The 26571-nt window shown below is 36.4% G+C and overlaps 1 protein-coding gene across 6 annotated transcripts in view; it reads left to right on the forward strand.

Annotated features, from left to right (window-relative positions):
* The window catches only part of Gyf (GIGYF family protein Gyf), a 955717-nt gene that overhangs the window by 770109 nt on the left and 159037 nt on the right, over positions 1 to 26571 (forward strand). For all 6 annotated transcript variants that reach the window (XM_067757906.1, XM_067757909.1, XM_067757905.1 and 3 more), the window contains one exon: positions 219 to 376. In XM_067757906.1, the coding sequence (XP_067614007.1) occupies positions 219 to 376 (158 nt within the window). The remainder of the gene's footprint in view (positions 1 to 218; positions 377 to 26571) is intronic.

Here is a 26571-nt window from a genome sequence, read left to right on the forward strand (position 1 = left end):
GCTATTTGAGTAACGTCACGTGGATCGCGTGTTGCGGCCTCAAATTCTGCAAATGTCTTTTTCATTTTATTTACTCTACTTCATCCTATTTTCATATTCTTTAACCGGTGGGAGGATCTGTAAAACTTTAGCAAAATGTGTGGAGAAAAAAAAACTTATATAATGTGCGTATGTTAAGCATATTGAACTCTAACAAAATTTCATCTCTTAAATTTTAGGTGAAAATAAGGAGTCCTCGGACTTTGGAAAACAATTTCTTGAGCGCCGTAGTACTTATAAAAATTTGCAACGTGCTCAAAATGCTCATAAGGATGACATGTGTAAACCAGCGCCAGCCATAACACCATGCCATACCAATGAAAATTGCGACTACAAGGTAAGGTTATAAGGTCTTGCTGATCGAACTTTTTTAGACAGGTTATGCTTATTAATTCCTGCGCCGTATCTGAACACTAAAACGGATTCCTCTGAATAAATCAACTTTAGAACATTCAAGGTTCGAATCGAGCTCAAGGCCAGAACAATAATTTTTTTCTAATGTTAATTATTGTTATTTTTTAATTTTTCTAAATTTGAAAAATTGTATTTTGTTTTTGGAATTGTAAGTAGAAAATTTTTCAGACAACCTGCCATAGCTGCGCAGATAGATCCATTTCGAAGGGTGCTAAGCCTTCATCATCAGTACGCTTTAGGCATGCTGCGCTACCCATTTAGCTATACAGCGGTGGTTTGTTTGACTGGCAAATTTGCTACTTCTATTCCTTTTTACCAACTATATTTATTCAGTGTTGCGCCATCTGGTGCAAATCACTGATAATGCTGGATTTTTGTTTATTGTCAATTACTTTGTTTGACATTCCCAAGTGCTCATGGTTTATTAACAATTGTTTTTGTTTTTATCGGCCTATTGATAAATCATTCAAGGTTCGAATCGAGCTCAAGGCCAGAACAATAATTTTTTTCTAATGGTAATTATTGTTATTTTTTAATTTTTCTAAATTTGAAAAATTGTATTTTGTTTTTGGAATTGTAAGTAGAAAATTTTTCAGACAACCTGCCATAGCTGCGCAGATAGATCCATTTCGAAGGGTGCTAAGCCTTCATCATCAGTACGCTTTAGGCATGCTGCGCTAACCATTTAGCTATATAGCGGTGGTTTGTTTGACTGGCAAATTTGCTACTTCTATTCCTTTATACCAACTATATTTATTCAGTGTTGCGCCATCTGGTGCAAATCACTGGTAATGCTGGATTTTTGTTTATTGTCAATTACTTTGTTTGACATTCCCAAGTGCTCATGGTTTATTAACAATTTTTTTTGTTTTTATCGGCCTATTGATAAATCATTCAAGGTTCGAATCGAGCTCAAGGCCAGAACAATAATTTTTTTCTAATGATAATTATTGTTATTTTTTAATTTTTCTAAATTTGAAAAATTGTATTTTGTTTTTGGAATTGTAAGTAGACAATTTTTCAGACAACCTGCCATAGCTGCGCAGATAGATCCATTTCGAAGGGTGCTAAGCCTTCATCATCAGTACGCTTTAGACATGCTGCGCTAACCATTTAACTATACAGCGGTGGTTTGTTTGACTGGCAAATTTGCTACTTCTATTCCTTTTTACCAACTATATTTATTCAGTGTTGCGCCATCTGGTGCAAATCACTGATAATGCTGGATTTTTGTTTATTGTCAATTACTTTGTTTGACATTCCCAAGTGCTCATGGTTTATTAACAATTTTTTTTGTTTTTATCGGCCTATTGATAAATCATTCAAGGTTCGAATCGAGCTCAAGGCCAGAACAATAATTTTTTTCTAATGATAATTATTATTATTTTTTAATTTTTCTAAATTTGAAAAATTGTATTTTGTTTTTGGAATTGTAAGTAGAAAATTTTTCAGACAACCTGCCATAGCTGCGCAGATAGATCCATTTCGAAGGGTGCTAAGCCTTCATCATCAGTACGCTTTAGGCATGCTGCGCTAACCATTTAGCTATACAGCGGTGGTTTGTTTGACTGGCAAATTTGCTACTTCTATTCCTTTTTACCAACTATATTTATTCAGTGTTGCGCCATCTGGTGCAAATCACTGATAATGCTGGATTTTTGTTTATTGTCAATTACTTTGTTTGACATTCCCAAGTGCTCATGGTTTATTAACAATTGTTTTTGTTTTTATCGGCCTATTGATAAATCATTCAAGGTTCGAATCGAGCTCAAGGCCAGAACAATAATTTTTTTCTAATGATAATTATTGTTATTTTTAAATTTTTCTAAATTTGAAAAATTGTATTTTGTTTTTGGAATTGTAATAGAAAATTTTTCAGACAACCTGCCATAGCTGCGCAGATAGATCCATTTCGAAGGGTGCTAAGCCTTCATCATCAGTACGCTTTAGGTATGCTGCGCTAACCATTTAGCTACTTACAATTCCAAAAACAAAATACAATTTTTCAATTTTAGAAAAATTAAAAAATAACGATAATTATCATTAGAAAAAAATTATTGTTCTGGCCTTGAGCTCGATTCGAACCTTGAATGATTTATCAACAGGCCGATAAAAACAAAAACAATTGTCAACTTTAGAGCTTTAACGACTTTATTCTACTTACTATTATTATGTAACCGAAAATCGTGACTAGTTCATGGAACCGCGAATCTGGCCTACATGGTTACACCGTCAAAAAACAAAGATGCGCAATGGAGAATAAAATGAAAACGTGAACTAAATTTTGCTTTAAAAAGTATTAACATTATTTAGAAATTTGTGTACATTTACATGCATATTAGAGCGGGTCGCAAAAAAAAAAAAACAAACATTGGAAAAGTCCGCCCCTTAATTTGAAGCTTATGTTGAGGGAGCCTCAGAATTTTTGATCCTTCGAAATACAGCCGAAGTTGTTTTTTTATAGTAACCTGGTTGGATGTCAAATCCGATTTTGGATATTGATACATCGTTATTTTGGTCTTGGAACTCTACATATTTGCTTTTAATTTTTTTTTTTCGAGCTACGAAGTCGTTTTCACTTGATTGGGTCACTCAATTGAGTTTTATCCGCCCTATAAGCATCTTTTTTGTTTAACCATTCATGTTATTGTTACTTTTGAACCATTTCCCTTATGTAATAAACTAAGAAGTTATAACATTCTTAATGTTATTTATAGCTACTTATCAACGTGACTCTTTCTACTTGTTATTCAGTGTGTGCGCATAAAAAACAATTAAAATATGCATTGACGATTTTTTTTTTGAGATATACTCTTATAGCAAGAATAGAAGAGAATAGCTTAAGCTGCAACCGTGTTAACTTTTATATTGACAGCTAAGCAGCAATTAAGGCAATAATCTCGCATAGCACAGCATCTAAATGCGTGTTAGAGTGTAAGCAGTCTCTGGAGAGAATCGTGACAGGAGAAGAACACATCTATATTGGGTCCCAGGGCATATGGGAATAGATGGGAATTAAAAATCGGACGAACTAGCTAAAAAGGTTGGATCCCTTGAAGCTTGCTCCGTAGATGTCCCAATTAGAATGGGCGAGATTAAGCGAATGCGAGAGGTGCACATGATCGACCAAGCGGGAAAGGCGTGGGTTCAAGCACGGGGCTGTAAAGTGTCGAAGATTATGTGTAGGTCTTACAACCTTAGACTAACACAGTTGGTTATATCATTAAAAAGAGAGGACTGTAGACTCATGACGGGTATTCTGACTGGGCACTGCCTTCTGGCGTCACATGCCTTTAAATTAGGCTTGGTCAGTGATAGCAGATGTAGGAAGTGCGGGTTGGAGGAGGAAACGATCAAGCACGTTCTGTGCTCGTGCCCTGCACTTGCCAGGCTAAAACTACAGCTATTAGGAGTGATACAGCTGTCAGATCTAGAAGCAGCAAGTGGCTTAAGTCCTAGGAAGCTTCTAGTATTTGCCAAGAGGTCGGAGTTATTTTACAACATAGGTCCTGGTTTTTGATAGGGTTTTTCAGTTTGGTCGTTAAAACAAACTTCTGGTAACACTACGGACTCATTCAGTCTATGTGAGGTCCTCATGGACCGGCCATTTCAACCTACCTACCTACCATATAGCATCTCTCCAACTAGAGCTTTAACTGTGAAGATTATTAAATCCCATGTTTTAACCCGCGATGTATTCACTATAGCTTTATTTGAAGTTTTATTTTTTCGCATTGAAAAAACTATAAAGTGGGGCCGCTGGCCCAGCTTAAACTTTGTCATGTTTTTCAGCCACAAAAGAATTTAACATTTCCGAAATAAACACATACATTTTCATATTGTAACGAATTTGCTGCAAATCCCCTTATTTGCAATTTTCTGCCAGCGTTCGTATCGATAAACTGTTGAATAAATAACTCCAATATTGAATAATGGAAAAATGACGTTTATTAAAGTACTTCACAATAACACTTATACTTTGCAACGAATAGCTTGCTTAATAACCAAACTGATTGATAGCTCAAATGAAACTTATTTTCAAAATAATACTGCTATTGCTCGCTAGATAGCGTCTTAATTGAAACTGCCTATAGCGCCTCTACCGCTGATGCTTTTATACTCTGTGATTTCCTCGTGGCATCTTCTAGGCGCTTCCAGAATTTACTTAGTTATAAATTTCTCAGCTACAACTACAGATGTATAATTTTTATAGCTTCTCTCATACCCCATGCGCTTTTATGTGTGAGCGGCACTTCCACAATCACAACTGCTTACCTTTAGGAGCATTTCAGATAAGATATCTGCATGTGCTTGTGCGTTGCTCTCAGCTGCGTGTACCTGCATATGTGTAGACATAATGATTGATTCGTTTATGTAGATACATAATGATTGATCTATGGATGTGCATGCAAGGCGCTGCTAAGCATCGGCTTAGAGATGGCAGCACCCCTTAGTTTTGCTAATATTCGTAATACTGCCCTCAACCTAAGTCTGATCGTCCTGATCAAACAAATCTCTCGATCTAAACGCTGCTAGCCTCTCCAAATGAACCACTTTCATTTTGGTTCGTGGTATGCCAATGGTTTGCATGCGGTACACTACATCGCTGATCCGTTTTACAACTTTGTATGGGCCTTCCCCGTTACACTGCAATTTCGGGGACAAACCTTTTTTTCGTTGTGGATTGTATAGCAGCACCAAATCTCCACCCTGAAAACCTTCCGAATTAATTGCTTTATCGTATCTGGCTTTCATCTTGTCACTCATAATCTTTGCTCGTTGCCTTATCAGATCATGTATTTCTCTTAGCTCTTCTTCCAAATCACCAGTGGATTTCTTGACATTTCTCTCCGCATTGGCATCTATCCCAAACTTCAAATCAGCTGGCAGTCTAAGGTCATTGCCAAAAATTACTTTTGCGTTGTCTCATGCACTGCTGATCGGTAAGCCATCAAGAATAATGGTATGCGGGTATCCCACTCTTTATGGTACTTGTCTACTACTTTCCTTAAGTGCTCCTCCAATGTTCTATTGAATCGTTCTACCATACCATCGGATTGAGGATGCAATGCAGCTGTCCGTGCTTTTCGAATGCCCAATGATTTACACATTTCCTGGAACACAGCTGATTCGAAATTCCTGCCTTGGTCAGAATGTAACTCCATTGGCACACCATACCTTGCAACCCAATTGTTTATAAACACTTCTGCTACTGTTTCCGCTTCTTGATTTGGGATTGGGTATACCTCTGGCCATTTACTGAAATAATCCATAACTGCCAGTACATATTATTTTCCGCCGTTGCTTGTAGCAAATGGACCGGCGACATCCATAGCGATCCTTTCAAATGGCGCACCTGAGTTATATTGCTTCATCTGGCCATGACTCCGGGTTCTGGGCCCTTTCGCTCTGCTGCAAACCTCGCAGTTCGCAATCCACTCAGTGACCGACTGACGGCAACCAACCCAACAGAATCTCTATTTAATCCTCTCGAGCGTCTTCGTGATTCCAAGATGACCTCCGCTTGGACCATTATGCAGCTCGCTGAGCACGTCAGGAATCCTCTTTCTGGGAACAACTATCAGTTTTTTTTTCTTTGACCATCCTCACTCTCCCATACTCGATGCAAGCAACCGGATATCAATTCTAAACTGTTCCACTGTGCCCAATATGACTTCGCAATGGGACTCTCGGCTGACATCTCTCTGCTTGGTCTTTCGTTTCGTTCGAGCCGTTGCATAACATGTGACAGATCTATATCTTCTAGCTGACACTTTCTTAGTTGTTCCTTGTCCCATCATCCGTACACGTTATAGCCATTAGCCGGACATCTATAATTTCTTCTTTAGCCTCGGCCTTTGTACAGTGCTTGCATTCCAAACTACGTGGTCTTCGTGACATTGCATCGGCATTTCCATGGGTACTACCTTTTCGATGCTCAATGGAAAAGTCATAGCTTTGTAGTCGCTCGATGCACAGTGCCAATTGTCCTTCCGGATTACGGAACTGCAGAAGCCATTTTAACGCTGCGTGATCTGTCCTGACACGGAATCGCTGGCCGTAGAGGTATTTGTGAAAATGTTTAATGCACTCTACCAATGCCAACAGCTCTCTCCGCGTAACGCAGCAGTTCCTCTCTGGTTTTCCAATCGAACGGCTGTAATATGCAACTACCTTCTCCTGTCCATCGACCAGTTGTGATAAAACGCCTCCTATGGCATATCCACTCGCATCTGTGTCTAGAATAAATGTTGCTCCTGGAATCGGATATGCTAACATTGGGGCAGTGCACAACCGCTCCTTTAATGTTTGGAAAGCCACTTCTTGCTCCTTCTTCCATTCAAAAGCTTTGTTTTTTTTTTTTTTTTTTTGCAATTTCTTTAATGATAATATCGGAATATATTTTGCAGTTGTTTCACACTCAACAGAATGGCTTGTCGATGCATTGTTGTTGGTAGCGGAAAAGGGTGGAGGCGAACGAATTGACTTACAACGTTCAGACAAACAAGATTTGCAAAAGAGTAGTTTATTAGAATTTAAGAGAAAAGCCGCGTCAGCGGGAGATAAGTCAACGCACTCCAAATGGAAATACTCTTTGCATTGAGCACAAGATATTTTAGGTTTACCGTGGTCAACTTTATGTTTATTAAAAGTAAAATCCACAAATTTGAAGTTAATATCAATATTGTAAAATAAAAATGGCTTTTCGATGTAAGAAAACCAATAAATAAGTACTTTTATATATTAAAAGACAAAAAAACAGTAAGAAATTCGTGAAAAATCCGAAAAGAGAGCAGATCGAAAAAACACGTCCGCACTTCTCGAATGCTCAACTCAATTTTTGAATAGGCTGATGAACATAAACTGGAAATAATGACGCCATCACTATAAACATAACCAAGTCGTAGAGAAATGCTAGGTGTACTGTTTATGGCTAGACTTTTAAATGGATCGATTTCAAGACCATTTTTTTGAACGAAGTAAACTTGAATGTTCCATGCCAAGGCATTACAAACCTATAATTCTTAAACAATGCAGAAGAAATTTCCAACTAAACGAACCTTTTCTATGTTTTTGTGCATATTATAACTCTCACTCGAAAATAATTGATATTTCGGACTAGCTCTTTGCCATAAAAAAACGGTTCTATTTTCTCTTAATAACTAAAAAATTATATTTATACTTTTAATCTATTGTATTTGTGAATCTATATTTCTGCTGATTAGTTTCTCTGTAGGTGAGCGGTTTTAGATCTCGGCGCTTAAGAAGCCACTGCCTCTCAAAGACTCGGTAACAATAAAAATAAGAAATGATAAATAAAACATAAATAAGAATTAGGATACAAAAAAAAAAAAAAAACGTATGAATTAAAAAAAAAACAGGATTACCCTGGTTTCGTTATATGAATCGATTCGTATGGATCAGCCGCAGTGCATAGACCTATTCTTGTTAAAAAATATTACTCTGTTTGTTTATAATTAATAGAAAAAGTTTTTTGTAAATTCGAAAATCTGTGCAAATATCGAATTTGCCATTTGTAGGACCCATTATGTTCACAAACCCAGCTGAATTCGAAATTCCAAAAGCTGCATTGTCGCGTTGCTCAAATGTTTCATCTACATATGTACATATTCGCACGCGCCAAACGGTGAGAGAACTACTGCCTCACTCATTTTCAGTTCAAATAAAATATTGTTTCCCATTGTTGCCACTTACCTATATTGGTCTGTACCAAAATCCTTAAAAAATTATTCTAAAACAATTGCTAGCGCACCAAAAAACTTTAAAGAGAATTAATAACTTAACTGGCCCTTTTTTTTTTGGACAAAACATACTTACACGTAAATGCATAGGTCTTTATTTAACAGATTCTTTGTTTTAATTTCAGTTGCTTTCAAAAAAACATGAAATCACTAGTAATGAGTCAACTTTTGTTCAAACTCACTAAATTTATTTATTTATAACAATTAATTGCAAATGTGACCCAAAATGTTTTTTGCATTTCCAGATTTTATGCTCATTTTAGATATAAACGTCTTATACTGAACAAAAAATAAATAAATTTGCTACAAATATATTACATTAAAATTTGTATATTGTCTTTTATGCTAATTTATTTTGATATTTTTTATTTTATTATATTATCTTTTATTTCAACTTAGTTTATTATTGAAGTAACTTTTGGTTAGGCTTTTTGACCAATGTATATTAGGTGCAAAATAAAAATTTTATTTCATCTTTCTACCCGACGTTTCGCTAGTCTCTCTAGCTTCTTCAGGGGGACATCCGTTTATTTAAGAAAAACAACAAAAAACATTAAAACATGTGGTAAAAACCGAAATTAAAACTAATATTACATCACATTTTTATATACACATGAATACATGATAAATATCACAAATCACAAATAAACACGTAACACCCTAATAAAACATTTATGACACTTACATATTTATATTGTTTTAAATATTAAATTATTCTAAAAAATATTATTTGTACCATTCTTTAGTGGTGTCATTGTCATACTAAACTAATAAATGTGACTATAGGCATAAAGTATAGGCAGCGGCGATGTCATCGGTATCTTCCTTTTTATTTATTGCTTTGTATCTATTTTGTAAAATTCTTAAGCTTTCCAATGTTAGTCTGGTTTTTCCTTGTTTGTTTTTATCAGGTATTCATTCGTATATTCGCTAAATCAGCTCTATGGTCGTTTTTTGTTGTGTGCTGTGATGATGCTGTGCTTTGCTTCTTTTTCTTTATATCAGCTGTATGTTCGGTTAGCCGAACTTGTAACGTCCGTTTCGTCTGACCGATATATATTTTGTGCAGTCTTCGTTTTCATTGCCTTTGCATGTTATTTCGTAGACTACTTTGCTTTGCTGTAGTTTTTCAATAGGGCTTTTTGTTCTTGTGAATATCGTCGATAATGTTTGGTTTGATTTGTAGGCTAGTGATATTTTCAGTTTGTTGTTGTTGAGTGATTTGCTAAAGTTTTCTGTGAGTTTCGGTATGTATGTTACACTGAAATATTGTTTTGTTTCTGTCTCTTCTCGTGTTGTTTTACTTTGTTGGCTATTTATTTCAATTACTTTTTGTTCAGTTAGACTTTTTATTAGGGTGCTCGGATAATTGTTATTTCTTAAAATTTCGTTCATTTTCACCTATTATGTTCACAAACCCCGCTGAATTCGAAATTCTGAAAGCCGCATTTTCGCGTTGGTCAAACGTTTCATCTACATATGTACATATTCGTACGCGCCAAACGGTGAGAGAACTACTGCCTCACTCATTTTCAGTTCAAATAAAATATTGTTTCCCATTGTTGCCACTTACCTATATTGGTCTGTACCAAAATCCTTAAAAAATTGTTCTAAAATAGTTGCTAACGCACAAAAAAACTTTAAAGAGATTTAATAACTTAACCGGCCCATTTTTTTGGACAAGTTTTATTTCCACGTAAATGCATAGGTTTTTATTTAACAGATTCTTTGTTTTTTATTTTAGTTGCTTTCAAAAAAACATGAAATCACAAATAATGAGCCAACTTTTGTTCAAACTGACTAAATTTATTTATTTATAACAATTAATTGCAAATTTGACCCAAAATGTTTTTTGCATTTCCAGATTTTATGCTCATTTTAGATATAGCACGTCTTATACTGAACAAAAAATAAATAAATTTGCTACAAAGATATTACACTAAAATTTGTATATTCTCTTTTTTGCTAATTTGATTTTGATATTTCTTTTTTTTATTTTATTATACCTTCTTTTATTTCAACCTAGTTTATTATTATTTAAATGTAACTTGATTGAATCGGAAAATTTCACGTTGTATATTAAACAAGAAAAAAAAACGACCCAAAAACGTTTTCGATTTTAGGTCAAAATATTGCATAGGCCGTATATTACTCTACTATCAATATATTAATACGCTAACAAAATTTCCATGCAATCAATTGACAGGCTCTTTCGCATAGTTAGCGTACGTAAAATCATATAAAGGTTATATGAATCGATTCGTATGGACCAACCGCAGTGCATAGGCCTATTTTTGTTAACAAATATTACTCTATTTGTTTATAATTAATAGAAAAAGTTTTTTGTAAATTCGAAAATCTGTGCAAATATCGAAACTGCCATCTGTAGGACCCCTTATGTTCACAAACCCCGCTGAATTCGAAATTCCAAAAGCTGCATTGTCGCGTTGCTCAAATGTTTCATCTACATATGATCATATTCGCACGCGCCAAACGATGAGAGAACTACTGCCTCCCTCATTTTCAGTTCAAATAAAATATTGTTTCCCATTTTTGCCACTTACCTATATTGGTCTGTACCAAACTCCTTAAAAAATTGTTCTAAAATAATTGTTAGCGCACAAAAAAACTTTAAAGAGAAGTAATTACTTAACCGGCCAATTTTTTTGGAAACATTTTACTTACACGTAAATGCATAGGTCTTTATTTAACAGATTCTTTGTTTTTTATTTTAGTTTCTTTCAAAAAAATATGAAATCACAAATAATGAGTTAACTTTTGTTCAAACTCACTAAATATATTTGTAACAATTAATTGCAAATTTGCCCCAAAATGTTTTTTGCATTTCCAGAGTTTATGCTCATTTTAGATATAGCACGTCTTATACTGAACAAAAAATAAATAAATTTGCTACAAAGATATTACATTAAAATTTGTATATTCTCTTTTTTGCTAATTTGATTTTGATATTTCTTTTTTTTTTATTTTATTATATTATCTTTTATTTCAACTTAGTTTATTATTATTTAAATGCAACTTGATTCCATCGGAAAATTTCACGTTGTATATTAAACGAAAAAAACGACCCAAAAACGTTTTCGATTTTACGTCGAAATATTGCATAGGCCGTATATTACTCTACTATCTATATATTATTACGCTAACAAAAATTCCATACAATTAATTGACAGGCTGTTTCGCATAGTTAGCGTACGTAAAATCATATAAAAGTTATATGAATCGATTCGTATGGAGCAGCCCCAGTGCATAGGCCTATTTTTGTTAACAAATATTAACCTATTTGTTTAAAATTAATAGAAAAATTCTTTGTAAATTCGAAAATCTGTGCAAATATCGAAATTCCCATTGTTGCCGCTTACCTACACACCACGGTGGCCGCCTATCAATATATTAATACGCTAACAAAAATTCCATACAATCAATTGACAGGCTGTTTCGCATAGTTAGCGTACGTAAAATCATATAAAAGTTATATGAATCGATTCGTATTGAGCAGCCCCAGTGCATAGGCCTATTTTTGTTAACAAATATTAACCTATTTGTTTAAAATTAATAGAAAAATTCTTTGTAAATTCGAAAATCTGTGCAAATATCGAAATTGCCATCTGTAGGACCCACTATGTTCACAAACCCCGCTGAATTCGAAATTCCAAAAGCTGCATTGTCGCGTTGCTCAAATGTTTCATCTACATATGTACATATTCGAACGCGCCAAACGGTGAGAGAACTACTGCATCACTCATTTTCAGTTCAAATAAAATATTGTTTCCCATTGTTGCCGCTTACCTATATTGGTCTGTACCAAAATCCTTAAAAAAATGTCCTAAAATAATTGTTAACGCACAAACAACCAAACAAACAAACGTTTAAGATAAGTAAATGCTCAAATGTTTCATCTACATATGTACGTATTCGAAAACGCCAAACAGTGAGAGAACTATTGCCTCACTCATTTTCAGTTCAAATAAAATATTGTTTCCCATTGTTGCCACTTACCTATATTGGTCTGTACCAAAATCCTTAAAAAAATTTCCTAAAATAATTGTTAACGCACAAACAAACTTTAGAGAGAAGTAGTAACATGAAATCACAAATAATAAGTCAACTTTTGTTCAAACTGGCTAAATTTATTTATTTATAACAATTAATTGCAAATTTGACCCAAAATGTTTTTTTGCATTTCCAGTTTTTATGCTCATTTTAGATATTGCACGTCTTATACTGAACAAAAAATAAATAAATTTGCTACAAAGATATTACATTAAAATTTGTATATTGTCTTTTATGCTAATTTATTTTGATATTTCTTATTTTATTTTATTATATTATCTTTTATTTCAACATAGTTTATTATTATTTAAATGCAACTTGATTGCATCGGAAAATTTCACGTTGTATATTAAAGGAAAAAAACGACTCAAAAACTTTTTCGATTTTAGGTCGAAATATTGCATAGGCCGTATATTACTCTACTATCTATCTTCAAAAAAAAACAAACAAAAAAAAAATAAATATAGGGCGCGATAACCTCCGAAGAGATCTAAGGCCGAGCTTCTCTTCCAATTTGCGTCGAGCTCCTCTTGATTTTCCATACAAATTGGCCGGGCGGGACCTACATGTTTTATGCCGACTCCGAACGGCATCTGCAAGGCAGATGAGTTTTCACTGAGAGCTTTTCATGGCAGAAATACACTCGGAGCGCTTGCCAGTCACTGCCGAGGGGCGACCCCTCTTAGAAAAATTTTCTTCTAATTGAAAAACCTTATTTCTAAAATTTTGATGTTGCTTTGCCCGGGAGTTGAACCGAGGGCATAAGATGTGATAGGCGGAGCACGCTACCATCACACACGGTGGCCGCCTATCTATATACTAATACGCTAACAAAATTTCCATACAATCAATTGACAGGCTGTTTCGCAAAGTTAGCGTACGTAAAATCATATAAAAGTTATATGAATCGATTCAGCCGCAATGCATAGGCCTATTTTTGTTAACAAATATTACTCTATTTGTTTATAATTAATAGAAAAAGTTTTTTGTAAATTCGAAAATCTGTGCAAATATCGAAATTGCCATCTTTAGGACCCTATATGTTCACAAACCCCGCTGAATTCGAAATTCCAAAAGCTGCATTGTCGCTTTGCTCAAATGTTTCATCTACATATGTACATATTCGTACGCGCCAAACGATGAGAGAACTACTGCCTCACTCATTTTCAGTTCAAATAAAATATTGTTTCCCATTTTTGCCACTTACCTATATTGGTCTGTACCAAACTCCTTAAAAAATTGTTCTAAAATAATTGTTAGCACACAAACAAACTTAAAATATATTTGTAACAATTAATTGCAAATTTGCCCCAAAATGTTTTTTGCATTTCCAGATTTTATGCTCATTTAAATATAGCACGTCTTATACTGAACAAAAAATAAATAAATTTGCTGCAAAGATATAACATTAAAATTTGTATTTTGTCTTTTATGCTAAATTATTTTGACATTTTTTATTTTATTTTATTATATTATCTTTTATTTCAACTTAATTTATTATTGTTTAAATGCAACTTGATTGAATCGGAAAATTTCACGTTGTATATTAAACGAAAAAAACGACCCAAAAACGTTTTCGATTTTTGGTCGAAATATTGCATAGGCCGTATATTACTCTACTATCTATATATTATTACGCTAACAAAATTTCCATACAATCAATTGACAGTTTCGCATAGTTAGCGTACGTAAAAGCATATAAAAGTTATATGAATCGATTCGTATGGATCAGCCGCAGTGCATAAGCCTATTTTTGTTAACAAATATTACCCTGTTTGTTTAAAATTAATAGAAAAAGTTCTTTGTAAATTCGAAAATCTGTGCAAATATCGAAATTGCCTTCTGTAAGACCCATTATGTTCACAAACCCCGCTGAATTCGAAATTCCAAAAGCTGCATTGTCGCGTTGCTCAAATGTTTCGTCTACATATGTACATATTCGTACGCGCCAAACGGTGAGAGAACTACTGCCTCACTCATTTTCAGTTCAAATAAAATATTTTTTCCCATTGTTGCCATTTACCTATATTGGTCTTTACCAAAATCCTTAAAAATTGTTCTAATATAATTGTTAGCACACGAAAAAACTTTAAAGAGAAGTAATAACGTAACCGGCCCATTTTTTTTGGACAAATTTTACTTACACGTAAATGCATAGGTCTTTATTTAACAGATTCTTTGCTTTTTATTTAGGTGCTTTCAAAAAACCTGAAATCACAAATAATGAGTCAACTTTTGTTCAAAATCTCTAAATTTATTTATTTATAACAATTAATTGCAAATTTGACCCAAAATCTTTTTTGCATTTCCATATTTTATGCTCATTTTAGATATAGCACGTCTTATACTGAACAAAAAATAAATAAATTTGCTACAAAGATATTGCATTAAAATTTGTATATTCTCTTTTATGCTAATTTTTTTTGATATTTCCTATTTGATTTTATTATATTATATTTTATTTCAACTTAGTTTATTATTATTCAAATGCAACTTGATTGCATCGGAAAATTTCACGTTGTATATTAAAGGAAAAAAATGGCCCAAAAACGTTTTCGATTTTAGGTCGAAATATTGCATAGGCCGTATATTACTCTACTATCTATATAGTAATACGCTAACAAAATTTCGATACAATCAATTGACAGGCTGTTTCGCATAGTTAGCGTACGTAAAATCGTATAAAAGTTATATGAATCGATTCAGCCGCAGTGCATAGGCCTATTTTTGTTAACAAATATTACTCTATTTGTTTATACTTAATAGAAAAATTTTTTTGTAAATTCGAAAATCTGTGCAAATTTCGAAATTGCCATCTGTAGGACCCATTATGTTCACAAACCCCGCTGAATTCGAAATTCCAAAAGTTGCATTGTCGCGTTGCTCTAATGTTTCATCTACATATGTACATATTCGTACGTGTTTGAGTACTTTTCACTTCCGGTGTATACATTCCGGTGCAAGAAAGTTACTCACCACACCACGATCAGAACACTTCCTTTGTATCATTTGATACCACTGCAAAAACGACTGACTGCTAGCTGTCAGAAAAGAGCATAGCTAGACTTCCGGAAGGAAACATGTTTTTTGAGTCCTTCTTTCTGAACGAGATATCGAGGAGGTAAGATCAGTGGAGATTAGGCGAATTTGTTTTTTTATATATACATATGCAAACACAAGTGTGCTTTCTAATTAATTCTATCTGCCCGCGTGCGCAAAGTTTATTTAAGACCGCAAGTAAAGGGTAAAAAGTATACCTACGCGTAATCTACAATCGGTTTCGCTGCCTAAAATCATCTCCACTGATCCCACGCTAAGCCGACTTGCAAATATCAAGAGACCTATCCAAGGTGCATGCCACGAGGCCACCTATCGCCGCTGGACCACCAGGAGCCGTATCCTAGCTGTGTAGTTTCGCTGACGACAAATTAATTTCTAATCAAAGGATGGTGCTAAATAATCGAGTTTGGGCATGAAAACTTGTGTTTCTTTTAATAGAATCTTCCGAGATACATTGATGTTCTCGTTGCATACCTAAAATCCCAATGCATTGTCTGTTGATGGGATAACCTCAACTTTGGTTCATAGATAAGGACCCGTGTAATGAAAATTCAAAAGCCAGCCGCATTCTCAAGTCGCATCTTTTGCTATAGCCATTTGAACTTTGCAATGTCTTGCTTGAGCGTCCCGAGAATACGTGAACAAAGTGGCGAACTTATAAATTGCTATGCCTAGTTTTGTGAGGGTATATGTATGCTTGTAAGCAAATAAATAGCAGCGTAAATGATGAGATTTTATAAATTTTAGTTGCAATTCCAAAAACGTTGCCTTAAATTTAGAACCCGATTTCGAAAACAAATTCCAAGCTTACATTTCGAATTTTCAAAAACTTTAATACGGCGTTGTTTAAGTCTTACCCATTTGAGTTTAATAAAATACATTGTAAGTTTAAGTTTGCTCGAAAAGGTTTCATACAAATATCAAAGTCTATATTTAGGATTTTCAAAGACTTTTTCATCACGGAACATTGTAATTCATTGTAACATATAAAAATATGCATGTAAGTTCGCATGGATAATAGACCATTTTTCTTTCCGAGCGATGCTTCAGATTTTGTCCATCAAGAACAAGTGTAATCACTAGCCTCCCTCACACAATATCTTTATTGTTTTTGTTGTTTTTTTCTTATAGGTTACATACCCATGTACATACATATTTAATATTAAATGAGAAATCGAAGTTTTTTTTTGCTTCTTTCTCATACAAATATTTTTGTTTTAAACTTTGTTTTGTTTAGCGCTTCGAGTTTTTCACTCACTCAGCGCTCACTCAAATAAGTAGTTACAGTGGCGTAAATAAAAATGGCCACGAAACTACTCGAATTTTCCTTAGGATAAATATTGTTTCTTTTTAATCTCTTCGTTATGTTGCGAAATTTCGTCATATAAGGAAGAAATACCTAAGAAGAACCACTATTTGATTTAAAAGAAAGTAATAACTAGTTCCTCGAAGCAGTAATTATTAGAGAGTTAGACGGGATAACGCATTCATTTTCAGCACTACGTCACAGCGAGGAGGCCTCAACGCTACGTCGAAATGCTCCACATGTAAGTAACATGGTTATTATGTTTTCTTTTGTAAACAAATAAAATATTAAGTCGCTTTGATTTATGTACATATTTACGCATACATGTGGTTACACACCTGACCATAGTGTGCCTAGCTTTGGTTACTTTAGCTAATACTCTCATTTGACCGGAATGATTTGAGTGAGAACCTGTATATTCATACATATATACATACATATGTACATATGGATGAGTTTCTTCCTCTAGTTGCGATTGCCAAAGCTAGTGTCACCAAGTGGTTTTTTTTTTCTCTTTTTCCACCTATTTTCTTTTGATGACAAAGTCATCAATCCCAGCTACATACATATCAGTTTTTTTTTTATTTTTTTGGCCCTCCGCAAGCATATGTATGTGAATGAATATGTAACCTGTACATATGATTTTCCATTCTCTTGAAAAAGATAGTTCAATGACCATACATATACAGATCAGCTGTTGAGGTAGGTTAGGGATTTGCATTTAAGTACCCCCAAACAAAAATTGTTAGAAGTTAAGTAATGTAATTTTTTTTCTAACTTTGGAATTGGTAGTTTGTACAACTTATAAGATAGCTTTGACTGCTTATCTTTACTTATAATGTTAAGATGAATCATGCTTTGAATTGTAATAAAAATTTTGTTAACATGAGTACATAAATCTATTAGTTTGGTCTGATTAAGGATAGTGATAGTGGGTTTATTGGGGCCTTTTTAACCACCGTAAAGGCCATGGTTGGGTGGGTCTAGAGCAGCCAAGCCATCTACATGTGCTGCAAGGTGATGGGCGTCGAAGCTCTGAAGGAGTAAGTATGGATGTCAATGGATAAGTCGATGGGTGTTTTTTTTTTTGAGTCGTGTGCAATATTATATTTTGCCTTGTTAGGGCTAGGGATTAGGGAGAAGGTGTCTGGGTCCTGCAGCTTTTTAATACCCTGCCCCAGGCTGAAGCTCCAGAAACGAGCCAGTGCACACGCGGCAGTCGTAGGACAAGACTTAACCGGCCCTTGTAGAAGACCCTCAATCGTTTCCTTTTTCCACCCTGTCCACTAGTTCATAACAGAAATGGCGCCCGAGCAGGGACATGAAGAGACGATGAATAACAGCCTCTTGTCCCCATATTTTTATTCCCGTATCGGAATTCATTTTCGTTTGTCCGACGTTAAAATAGTTTTATTAGTCTATAAATTTTGGTTAGTGGAACTTCCAAAAAGTTTCGGATCTCAAGACTGATAGCTATATGTATTCGGTTTTGACCAGCTTTTGTAAAGTTGTTCTGGCATCATAACCTACTTTCAAGAAGTAATTCATACGCCAACGTCCGCCAGCTGGAAATTAACTCTGACAAGGTTGAATATCTGGAGAGTTTGCCGCTTTTCGATGTTGTGTATTTAGATACAATTCAAGTTGAAATTCTTTTTCTAGTTAATGTTTTTTTTCGCTTTTATGATTTTCTTTTTTTGCCGTTGTTAGGAGTTTAGTTATGGCTAAATGCCCGCTGGCTTACCAACACAAGTAAAATTGACATATTTTAAAAGGTTATGTGATTTTTTTTTCTTCATTTTACCTAATCATTTCTTTTGATACATAGAAGTATTTTGCTTCAAAAAAAATTCCTTTCCATGGCTAAAGCCTGTTGGCAGTAAGACCATGCACTCTCCAGTCCTCAGACTACCCATCACCACTTCTGCCTCTCTCACTTCCGGAGAATCAGACCATAGTAACCTTTTGCTAATTTTTTTATATACCCTTTTTGCTATTAATTAAACAAAAAAAAAAAAAAAAAAAAAAAAAACCCCTAATTGAATAATCCTTTTTTTCAAGATACTGCCTAAAATGCATAAATTCATAGACACTAAAATCAAAGATTTGCAAATTTGATTTTAGGAGGAGATTTAGGTTACGAGATTTCATATTGTTCGGAAATTTTTCTATCGTTCCAGTGAATATTGTTTTTATAATATATACCTATCGGAGACAACAAGTCGACCTTTTCTTTAAAGACTTTTTTTACAACCTTTTAATTTTATTTGGTTGGATTTTGGTTACGTTCGGGTTAAACTGGGAAAATGGCCCTGCGCCACAGTAATGAGCATGTGCCACAGCAGGTCAATATATGTACGATATGTCGAGACGCGTTCTCTGAGGCAGACGATGTACTAATAATCGGGTGTTCACATCAGTTCCACCGCGCTTGCCTTTTGAATTGGCTGAAAAGGAACTCGACCTGTCCACAATGCCGCAGCAAATGTCACAGTCGAGATTTTAGCCAAAACGCCGGCGCACGGATTAAGACGCGTTCACACAAACCTCCTCAGCACAATCAGCACAACCAGCAAAACAGAAGTAGGGAAGTAGGTCTCACCATGGGAGCCCAAAATGAGCAACAGCAGTCCGAAGGCGCTTCCAGTTTGCCTATCTTGAATACCCCAGTTGGAAATAATGAGGGAAATAATGACAACAATCGTATCCGCAACATCGTATCTGCGGTGGTATCGGCAAGGCAAGCTACCATTTTTAATAATCTCGAAGATCGCGTATCACATTTGATCGAACAAAAACTTGAGGATGTAGTTTCTCAATTACTGAATAGGCTGAACCTCAATGCTCCACCCGCTTAACAATCAAATATCCCTAGTCCCGAAAGAGTGGCTCCGCAACCTAGTATGCACCGGAACCATTCAACTCCACGTTGGCCTAGAGATATACCGAATTTACCATACCATTCGAACCCCAACTTTCACCAGCAACTTGACCAGCTTCGCTTTAGTGATATTTCAAGTGTTCCAAATGCAGGTAGGGTTGCCCAGCTAATATCAAGTTGGGATATAAAGTTTGATGGTTCAGCAAAATTATCTGTAGATAGTTTTCTTTATAGGCTTGAATGTCAGGTTTCAGATACTTTAGGGGGTAACTTTAATTTACTCTGCGAGCACATTCAATGCTTGTTTCTTAATGAAGCCAAGGATTGGTATTGGCGATACCGTCGTACTGTGGAACGAGTTACGGGGCCATCCCTTTGTGAAGCCTTACGTACTAATTTTCAGCAGCGTCGTACGGATTTTGAAATTAAAGAGATGCTACGTAGCAGAAAACAAGGACCGACCGAAACTTTTGACGAATTCCGTAATGCCGTTCTGAAGATAGCAGAACCTTTGCCGTCACCACTACCTGAAGCCGCATTGGTGGAAATCCTCCAACACAACTTGCGACCTCGGATAAGACAGCAGCTTCTATATGTTCAAATAAGCTCGCTAGCGGATCTGCGTAGACTCTGTCTCAAGGGAGAAAGTCTTGCTGGAGAAATCAGTAGGGTTGCTAATCCGATGCCAGTAGGGAATATCCGACAACCTACTCGCCATTATGTTAGTGAAATACCATGTAAGGACACCGAAATCGAAGCTGAACCGGAAATCGACGAAATATCAAAGCAAGCATCCAAGACGAAACAAATTTGCTGGAATTGCCAAGGCGAAGGCCATAGGTACTTTGACTGCCTCGAACATCGGACAGTGTTTTGCTACGGATGTGGAGCACCAAACGTTTACCGGCCGAAATGTAGTAAGTGTAATCCGGAAAACCCGAAACCGAGCGAGGGTCTCAGGAAGATTCCTCGCGACGACCGGAAGTAGCCCCAAATAGGATGGCCGTCCGTCCTAATAAAATTTCCGAGAGCGATTTCAGTGAACCCAATTCACCCATCCGGGAAATTATCCCATACGAAGAGCGTCTCAAAAACTATAATAAAGTTAGGAATAGGATATTTGCAGAGGATATTAAACCTACCAACTCCAAGCAATCGTCCGTACGTTGCAAGAACTTTTGGGAAAAAGTCAAACGTGACCACAAACTTTTAAATAGCGTGGTTAGCTCCATCTACCAGAAGTCTTCAGACTTACGACCATACGCTAAGATAGAGGTTCTAGGTTGTGAGTATTTGGGTCTGTTAGACAGCGGAGCCCAGGTATCTTGTTTAGGCTCCTCGTTAGCGAATACCGTGAAATCCAAAAACCAACTACGCGAACATGCCACTTCAATCAGCACCGCAGATGGGAAGAGACAAGTCGTGTATGGTTGCATCGACCTAGATGTTCAATTTCAAGGAAAACGCAAGACTATTCACTTTTTTGTTATCCCGTCTATGTCCCAACAAGTCATTCTAGGCGTCGACTTTTGGGCAAAATTTCAAATTGCTCCAAATATTATTTCGGAAATTTCGACTTGCCAAACCCCTGATGCAAATGATGCAAACTGTATTTCCTTAAGTGTGGACCAACAGCGCCAGTTAGATCAAATTACGAATAGGTTTCCCAGCTTCGAAAAAGAAGGTCTGGGAAAAACTTCCTTAATGGAATATGTTATCGATAAAACAGCGATATTTTCCGATATCTCCTGCAGTGGAAAAGTTAGTACACGCAGAGATTGATGAAATGATTAGATTAGGTGTAATCGAGGAAGCTCCAAATAGTCCATGGTCCAGTCCGGTCGTGCTAGTGAAAAAGCCTAATAAAGTCCGTCTGTGTCTCGACTCGCGAAAAGTTAACAGTGTCACCGTGAAGGACGCTTATCCCCTCCCACATATTGATGGTATATTAAGCAGATTACCAAAGGCTGAATTTATTAGTTCCCTCGACTTACGTCGTGCCTTCTGGCAAATTCCCTTAGCGGAAAGCTCCCGAGATTACACCAGTTTTACTGTCCCTAATCGTCCGCTTTATCGATACCGCGTTATGCCTTTCGGTCTATGTAATTCTCCACAGGCGCGTTGTCGACTAATGGATCGCGTAATCCCTCCTCAATTGAAAAATCAAGTTTTTGTTTATTTGGATGATCTCTTGATTCTATCAGAGACTTTCGAAAACCACATGTCCGTTCTCGCAGAGGTTGCTTAATACTTAAAGAAAGCGGGCCTAACTATAAACGTGGGAAAAAGCTCATTTTGCATTCGCGAAGTTAAATACCTCGGCTACATAGTAAGGAATGGTACGCTTCGCACTGACCCCGACAAAATTTCTGCCGTAACGACCTATCCCTTTCCAAACACTGTAAGCAATTGCGAAGGTTCCTCGGAATGGCCGGCTGGTACCGACGTTTTGTGGATAATTTCGCAGCCATTACCACACCTTTAACAAATTTGCTTAAAAAGAGCAAAAATTTCACATGGAACGAGGAGGCCCAGAAATCGTTCGACAAACTCAAAAATATGTTGTGTACCGCTCCTGTCTTAGCAAGCCCGGACTACGATAAGCCGTTTATCATCCAGTGTCATGCTAGTAAGCTTGGTGTTGGTGCTGTTTTGGCACACAGAAATGATGAAGGAACAAAAGTCCCTATTGCCTACTTTTCTCAGAAGCTGAACCAGGCTCAGACGAATTATAGTGTGACGGAACTGGAGTGTCTTGCTGCAATTCTCAGCCTCAAGAAATTTAGAGCCTATGTAGAGGGTCAGGACTTTACCATCATAACCGACCACGCCAGCTTGCAATGGCTCATGCGACAGACGGATTTGTCAAGTAGACTGGCTCGATGGGCATTAAAACTACAGGGCTTTAGGTTTAAAATAGAGCATCGCAAAGGTTCGCTTAATGTGGTCCCGGATAGTTTATCGCGCCAGAACTTCGACGAAATAACTGAACTAGAAGTCCGCCCACTGGTGGATCTTAGCTCACCCGAGTTTTTGTCGGAAGAGTACAATAAGCTTGTACAACACGTTCAAACCCACAAAACTCGGCTTCCGGACTTCCAGGTACTGGACAACAAGGTGTATAAACGCACAGATCATCCTAATGGTAACGTCGATCGAGAAGCTTTCAACTGGAAGCTGTGGATTCCAAAAACTCTTACCAGTTCGGTGATTGACAATGCCCACTGCCCCCCAAACAAATGCCATGGAGGTGTGGCTAAGACATTGGAACGATTGCGGCTTAACTTTTACTGGCCCAACATGGCAGCGAACGTAAAATTATATGTCGAGCAATGTGATACATGTCGGCAGTGTAAATCACCAAATACTACTCTACGTCCCCCTATGTCTACGCAGTACATCGTTCAGCGACCCTTCCAGAAACTTTACATTGACCTGATACGACCTTATCCACGATCGAAACAGGGTAATATTGGCGTACTGACTATTCTCGATGCCCTAACAAAATATCCCTTATTAAAGCTTGTTAGAAATTTTAGCACCACACCAATTCGAGAGTATCTGCGGGAAGTATTTAGCCTCTTTGGAACTCCTGAAATTGTCCTAACAGATAATGGCCAACAGTTTAGATCGAAACAATTCAACACATTTTTAGCAGACCGTGGAGTGAAACATATATGTACTGCTTTATATAGCCCACAGGCTAACGCGAGTGAAAGAGTAAATCGGTCCATCATAACTGGCATTAGGTCGTACCTCAAACATGACCAGGGACTTTGGGATGAGCATTTAGGAGACATTGCCGAAGCTCTCAGGAGCTCTTACCACCAGACTATTAGATGTTCACCGTATTTTGCACTTTTCGGCCAGCAAATGATCTCACACGGAAATGATTATAAACTGCTACGGGAACTGGGAACGCTTGACGAGAATGTGCGAAGTAGAGCAGGTCGCTTAAACTGTATACGTGATACGATTATGAAAAATATTAGCCCAGCGTTCGAATCTACAGCCAAACGCTACAACCTCCGGAGCACTACGAAAGCCTTTAAAGTTGGCGAAACTCTTTTTCGTCGGAATTTTATCTTAAGCGATGCCACGAAGAAATACTGCGCCAAACTTGCACCAAAATTCATAAAAGCAAAAGTCGTAAATGTAAAAGGAAATTGTATATATGAGCTTGAGGATGTAGCTAGTGGAAGGCGGGGAATGTATCATCGCAAAGATCTTCAAGAAGATAAAAACAACGCACCAACACTCTTGGTGGGGGGGGGGGGGGGGGGTGTACTGGTGTACCTGGCAAAGTCACAATTCCTCCATTTAATATAATTTTATATCTAAAATAATATCGGGTACGTGTTTGAGTACTTTTCACTTCCGGTGTATACATTCCGGTGCAAGAAAGTTACTCACCACACCACGTTCAGAACACTTCCTTTGTATCATTTGATACCACTTCAAAAACGACTGACTGCTAGCTGTCAGAAAAGAGCATAGCTAGACTTCCGGAAGGAAACATGTTTTTTGAGTCCTTCTTTCTGAACGAGATATCGAGGAGGTAAGATCAGTGGAGATTAGGCGAATTTGTTTTTTTATATATACATATGTAAACACAAGTGTGCTTTCTAATTAATTCTATCTGCCCGCGTGCGCAAAGTTTATTTAAGACCGCAAGTAAAGGGTAAAAAGTATACCTACGCGTAATCTACAATCGGTTTCGCTGCCTAAAATCATCTCCACTGATCCCACGCTAAGCCGACTTGCAAATATCAAGAGATCCATCCAAGGTGCATGCCACGAGGCCACCTATCGCCGCTGGACCACCAGGAGCCGTATCCTAGCTGTGTAGTTTCGCTGACGACAAATTAATTTCTAATCAAAGGATGGTGCTAAATAATCGAGTTTGGGCATGAAAACTTTTGTTTCTTTTAATAGAATCTTCCGAGCTACATTGATGTTCTCGTTGCATACCTAAAATCCCAATGCATTGTCTGTTGATGGGATAACCTCAACTTTGGTTCATAGATAAGGACCCGTGTAATGAAAATTCAAAAGCCAGCCGCATTCTCAAGTCGCATCTTTTGCTATAGCCATTTGAACTTTGCAATGTCTTGCTTGAGCATCCCGAGAATACGTGAACAAAGTGGCGAACTTAAAAATTGCTGTGCCTAGTTTTGTGAGGGTATATGTATGCTTGTAAGCAAATAAATAGCAGCGTAAATGATGAGATTTTATAAATTTTAGTTGCAATTCCAAAAACGTTGCCTTAAATTTAGAACCCGATTTCGAAAACAAATTCCAAGCTTACATTTCGAATTTTCAAAGACTTTAATACGGCGTTGTTTAAGTCTTACCCATTTGAGTTTAATAAAATACATTTTAAGTTTAAGTTTGCTCAAAAAGGTTTCATACAAATATCAAATTCTATATTTAGGATTTTCAAAGACTTTTTCATCACGGAACATTGTAATTCATTGTAACATATAAAAATACGCATGTAAGTTCGCATGGATAATAGACCATTTTTCTTTCAGAGCGATGCTTCAGATTTTGTCCATCAAGAACAAGTGTAATCACTAGCCTCCCTCACACAATATCTTTATTGTTTTTGTTGGTTTTTTTCTTATAGGTTACATACCCATGTACATACATATTTAATATTAAATGAGAAATCGAAGTTTTTTTTTGCTTCTTTCTCATACAAATATTTTTGTTTTAAACTTTGTTTTGTTTAGCGCTTCGAGTTTTTCACTCACTCGGCGCTCACTCAAATAAGTAGTTACAGTGGCGTAAATAAAAATGGCCACGAAACTACTCGAATTTTCCAAGGGATAAATATTGTTTCTTTTTAATCTCTTCGTTATGTTGCGAAATTTCGTCATATAAGGAAGAAATACCTAAGAAGAACCACTATTTGATTTAAAAGAAAGTAATAACTAGTTCCTCGAAGCAGTAATTATTAGAGAGTTAGGCGGGATAACGCATTCATTTTCAGCACTACGTCACAGCGAGGAGGCCTCAACGCTACGTCGAAATGCTCCACATGTAAGTAACATGGTTATTATGTTTTATTTTGTAAACAAATAAAATATTAAGTCGCTTTGATTTATGTACATATTTACGCATACATCTACGTGTGGTTACACACCTGACTATAGTGTGCCTAGCTTTGGTTACTTTAGCTAATACTCTCATTTGACCGGAATGATTTGAGTGAGAACCTGTATATTCATACATATATACATACATATGTACATATGGATGAGTTTCTTTCTCTAGTTGCGATTGCCAAAGTTAGTGATCAACAAGTGGTTTTTTTTTCTCTTTTTCCACCTATTTTCTTTTGATGACAAAGTCATCAATCCCAGCTACATACATATCAGTTTTTTTTTTTTTTTTGGCCCTCCGCAAGCATATGTATGTGAATGAATATGTAACCTGTACATATGATCTTCCATTCTCTTGAAAAAGATAGTTCAATGACCATACATATACAGATCAGCTGTTGAGGTAGGTTAGGGATTTGCATTTAAGTACCCCCAAACAAAAATTGCTAGAAGTTAAGTAATGTAATTTTTTTTCTAACTTTTGGATTGGTAGTTTGTACAACTTATAAGATAGCTTTGACTCCTTATCTTTACTTATAATGTTAAGATGAATCATGCTTTGAATTGTAATAAAAATATTGTTAACATGAGTACATAAATCTATTAGTTTGGTCTGATTAAGGATAGTGAGAGTGGGTTTATTGGGGCCTTTTTAACCACCGTAAAGGCCATGGTTGGGTGGGTCTAGAGCAGCCAAGCCATCTACATGTGCTGCAAGGTGATGGGCGTCGAAGCTCTGAAGGAGTAAGTATGGATGTCAATGGGTAAGTTGATGGGTGTTTTTTTTGAGTCGTGTGCAATATTATATTTTGTCTTGTTAGGGCTAGGGATTAGGGAGAAGGTGTCTGGGTCCTGCAGCTGTTTAATACCCTGCCCCAGGCTGAAGCTCCGGGAACGAGCCAGTGCACACGCGGCAGTCGTAGGACAAGA

This window comes from Eurosta solidaginis, chromosome X (genome assembly GCF_040869045.1).
Source record: "Eurosta solidaginis isolate ZX-2024a chromosome X, ASM4086904v1, whole genome shotgun sequence".
Classification (NCBI taxonomy): Eukaryota; Metazoa; Arthropoda; class Insecta; order Diptera; family Tephritidae; genus Eurosta; species Eurosta solidaginis.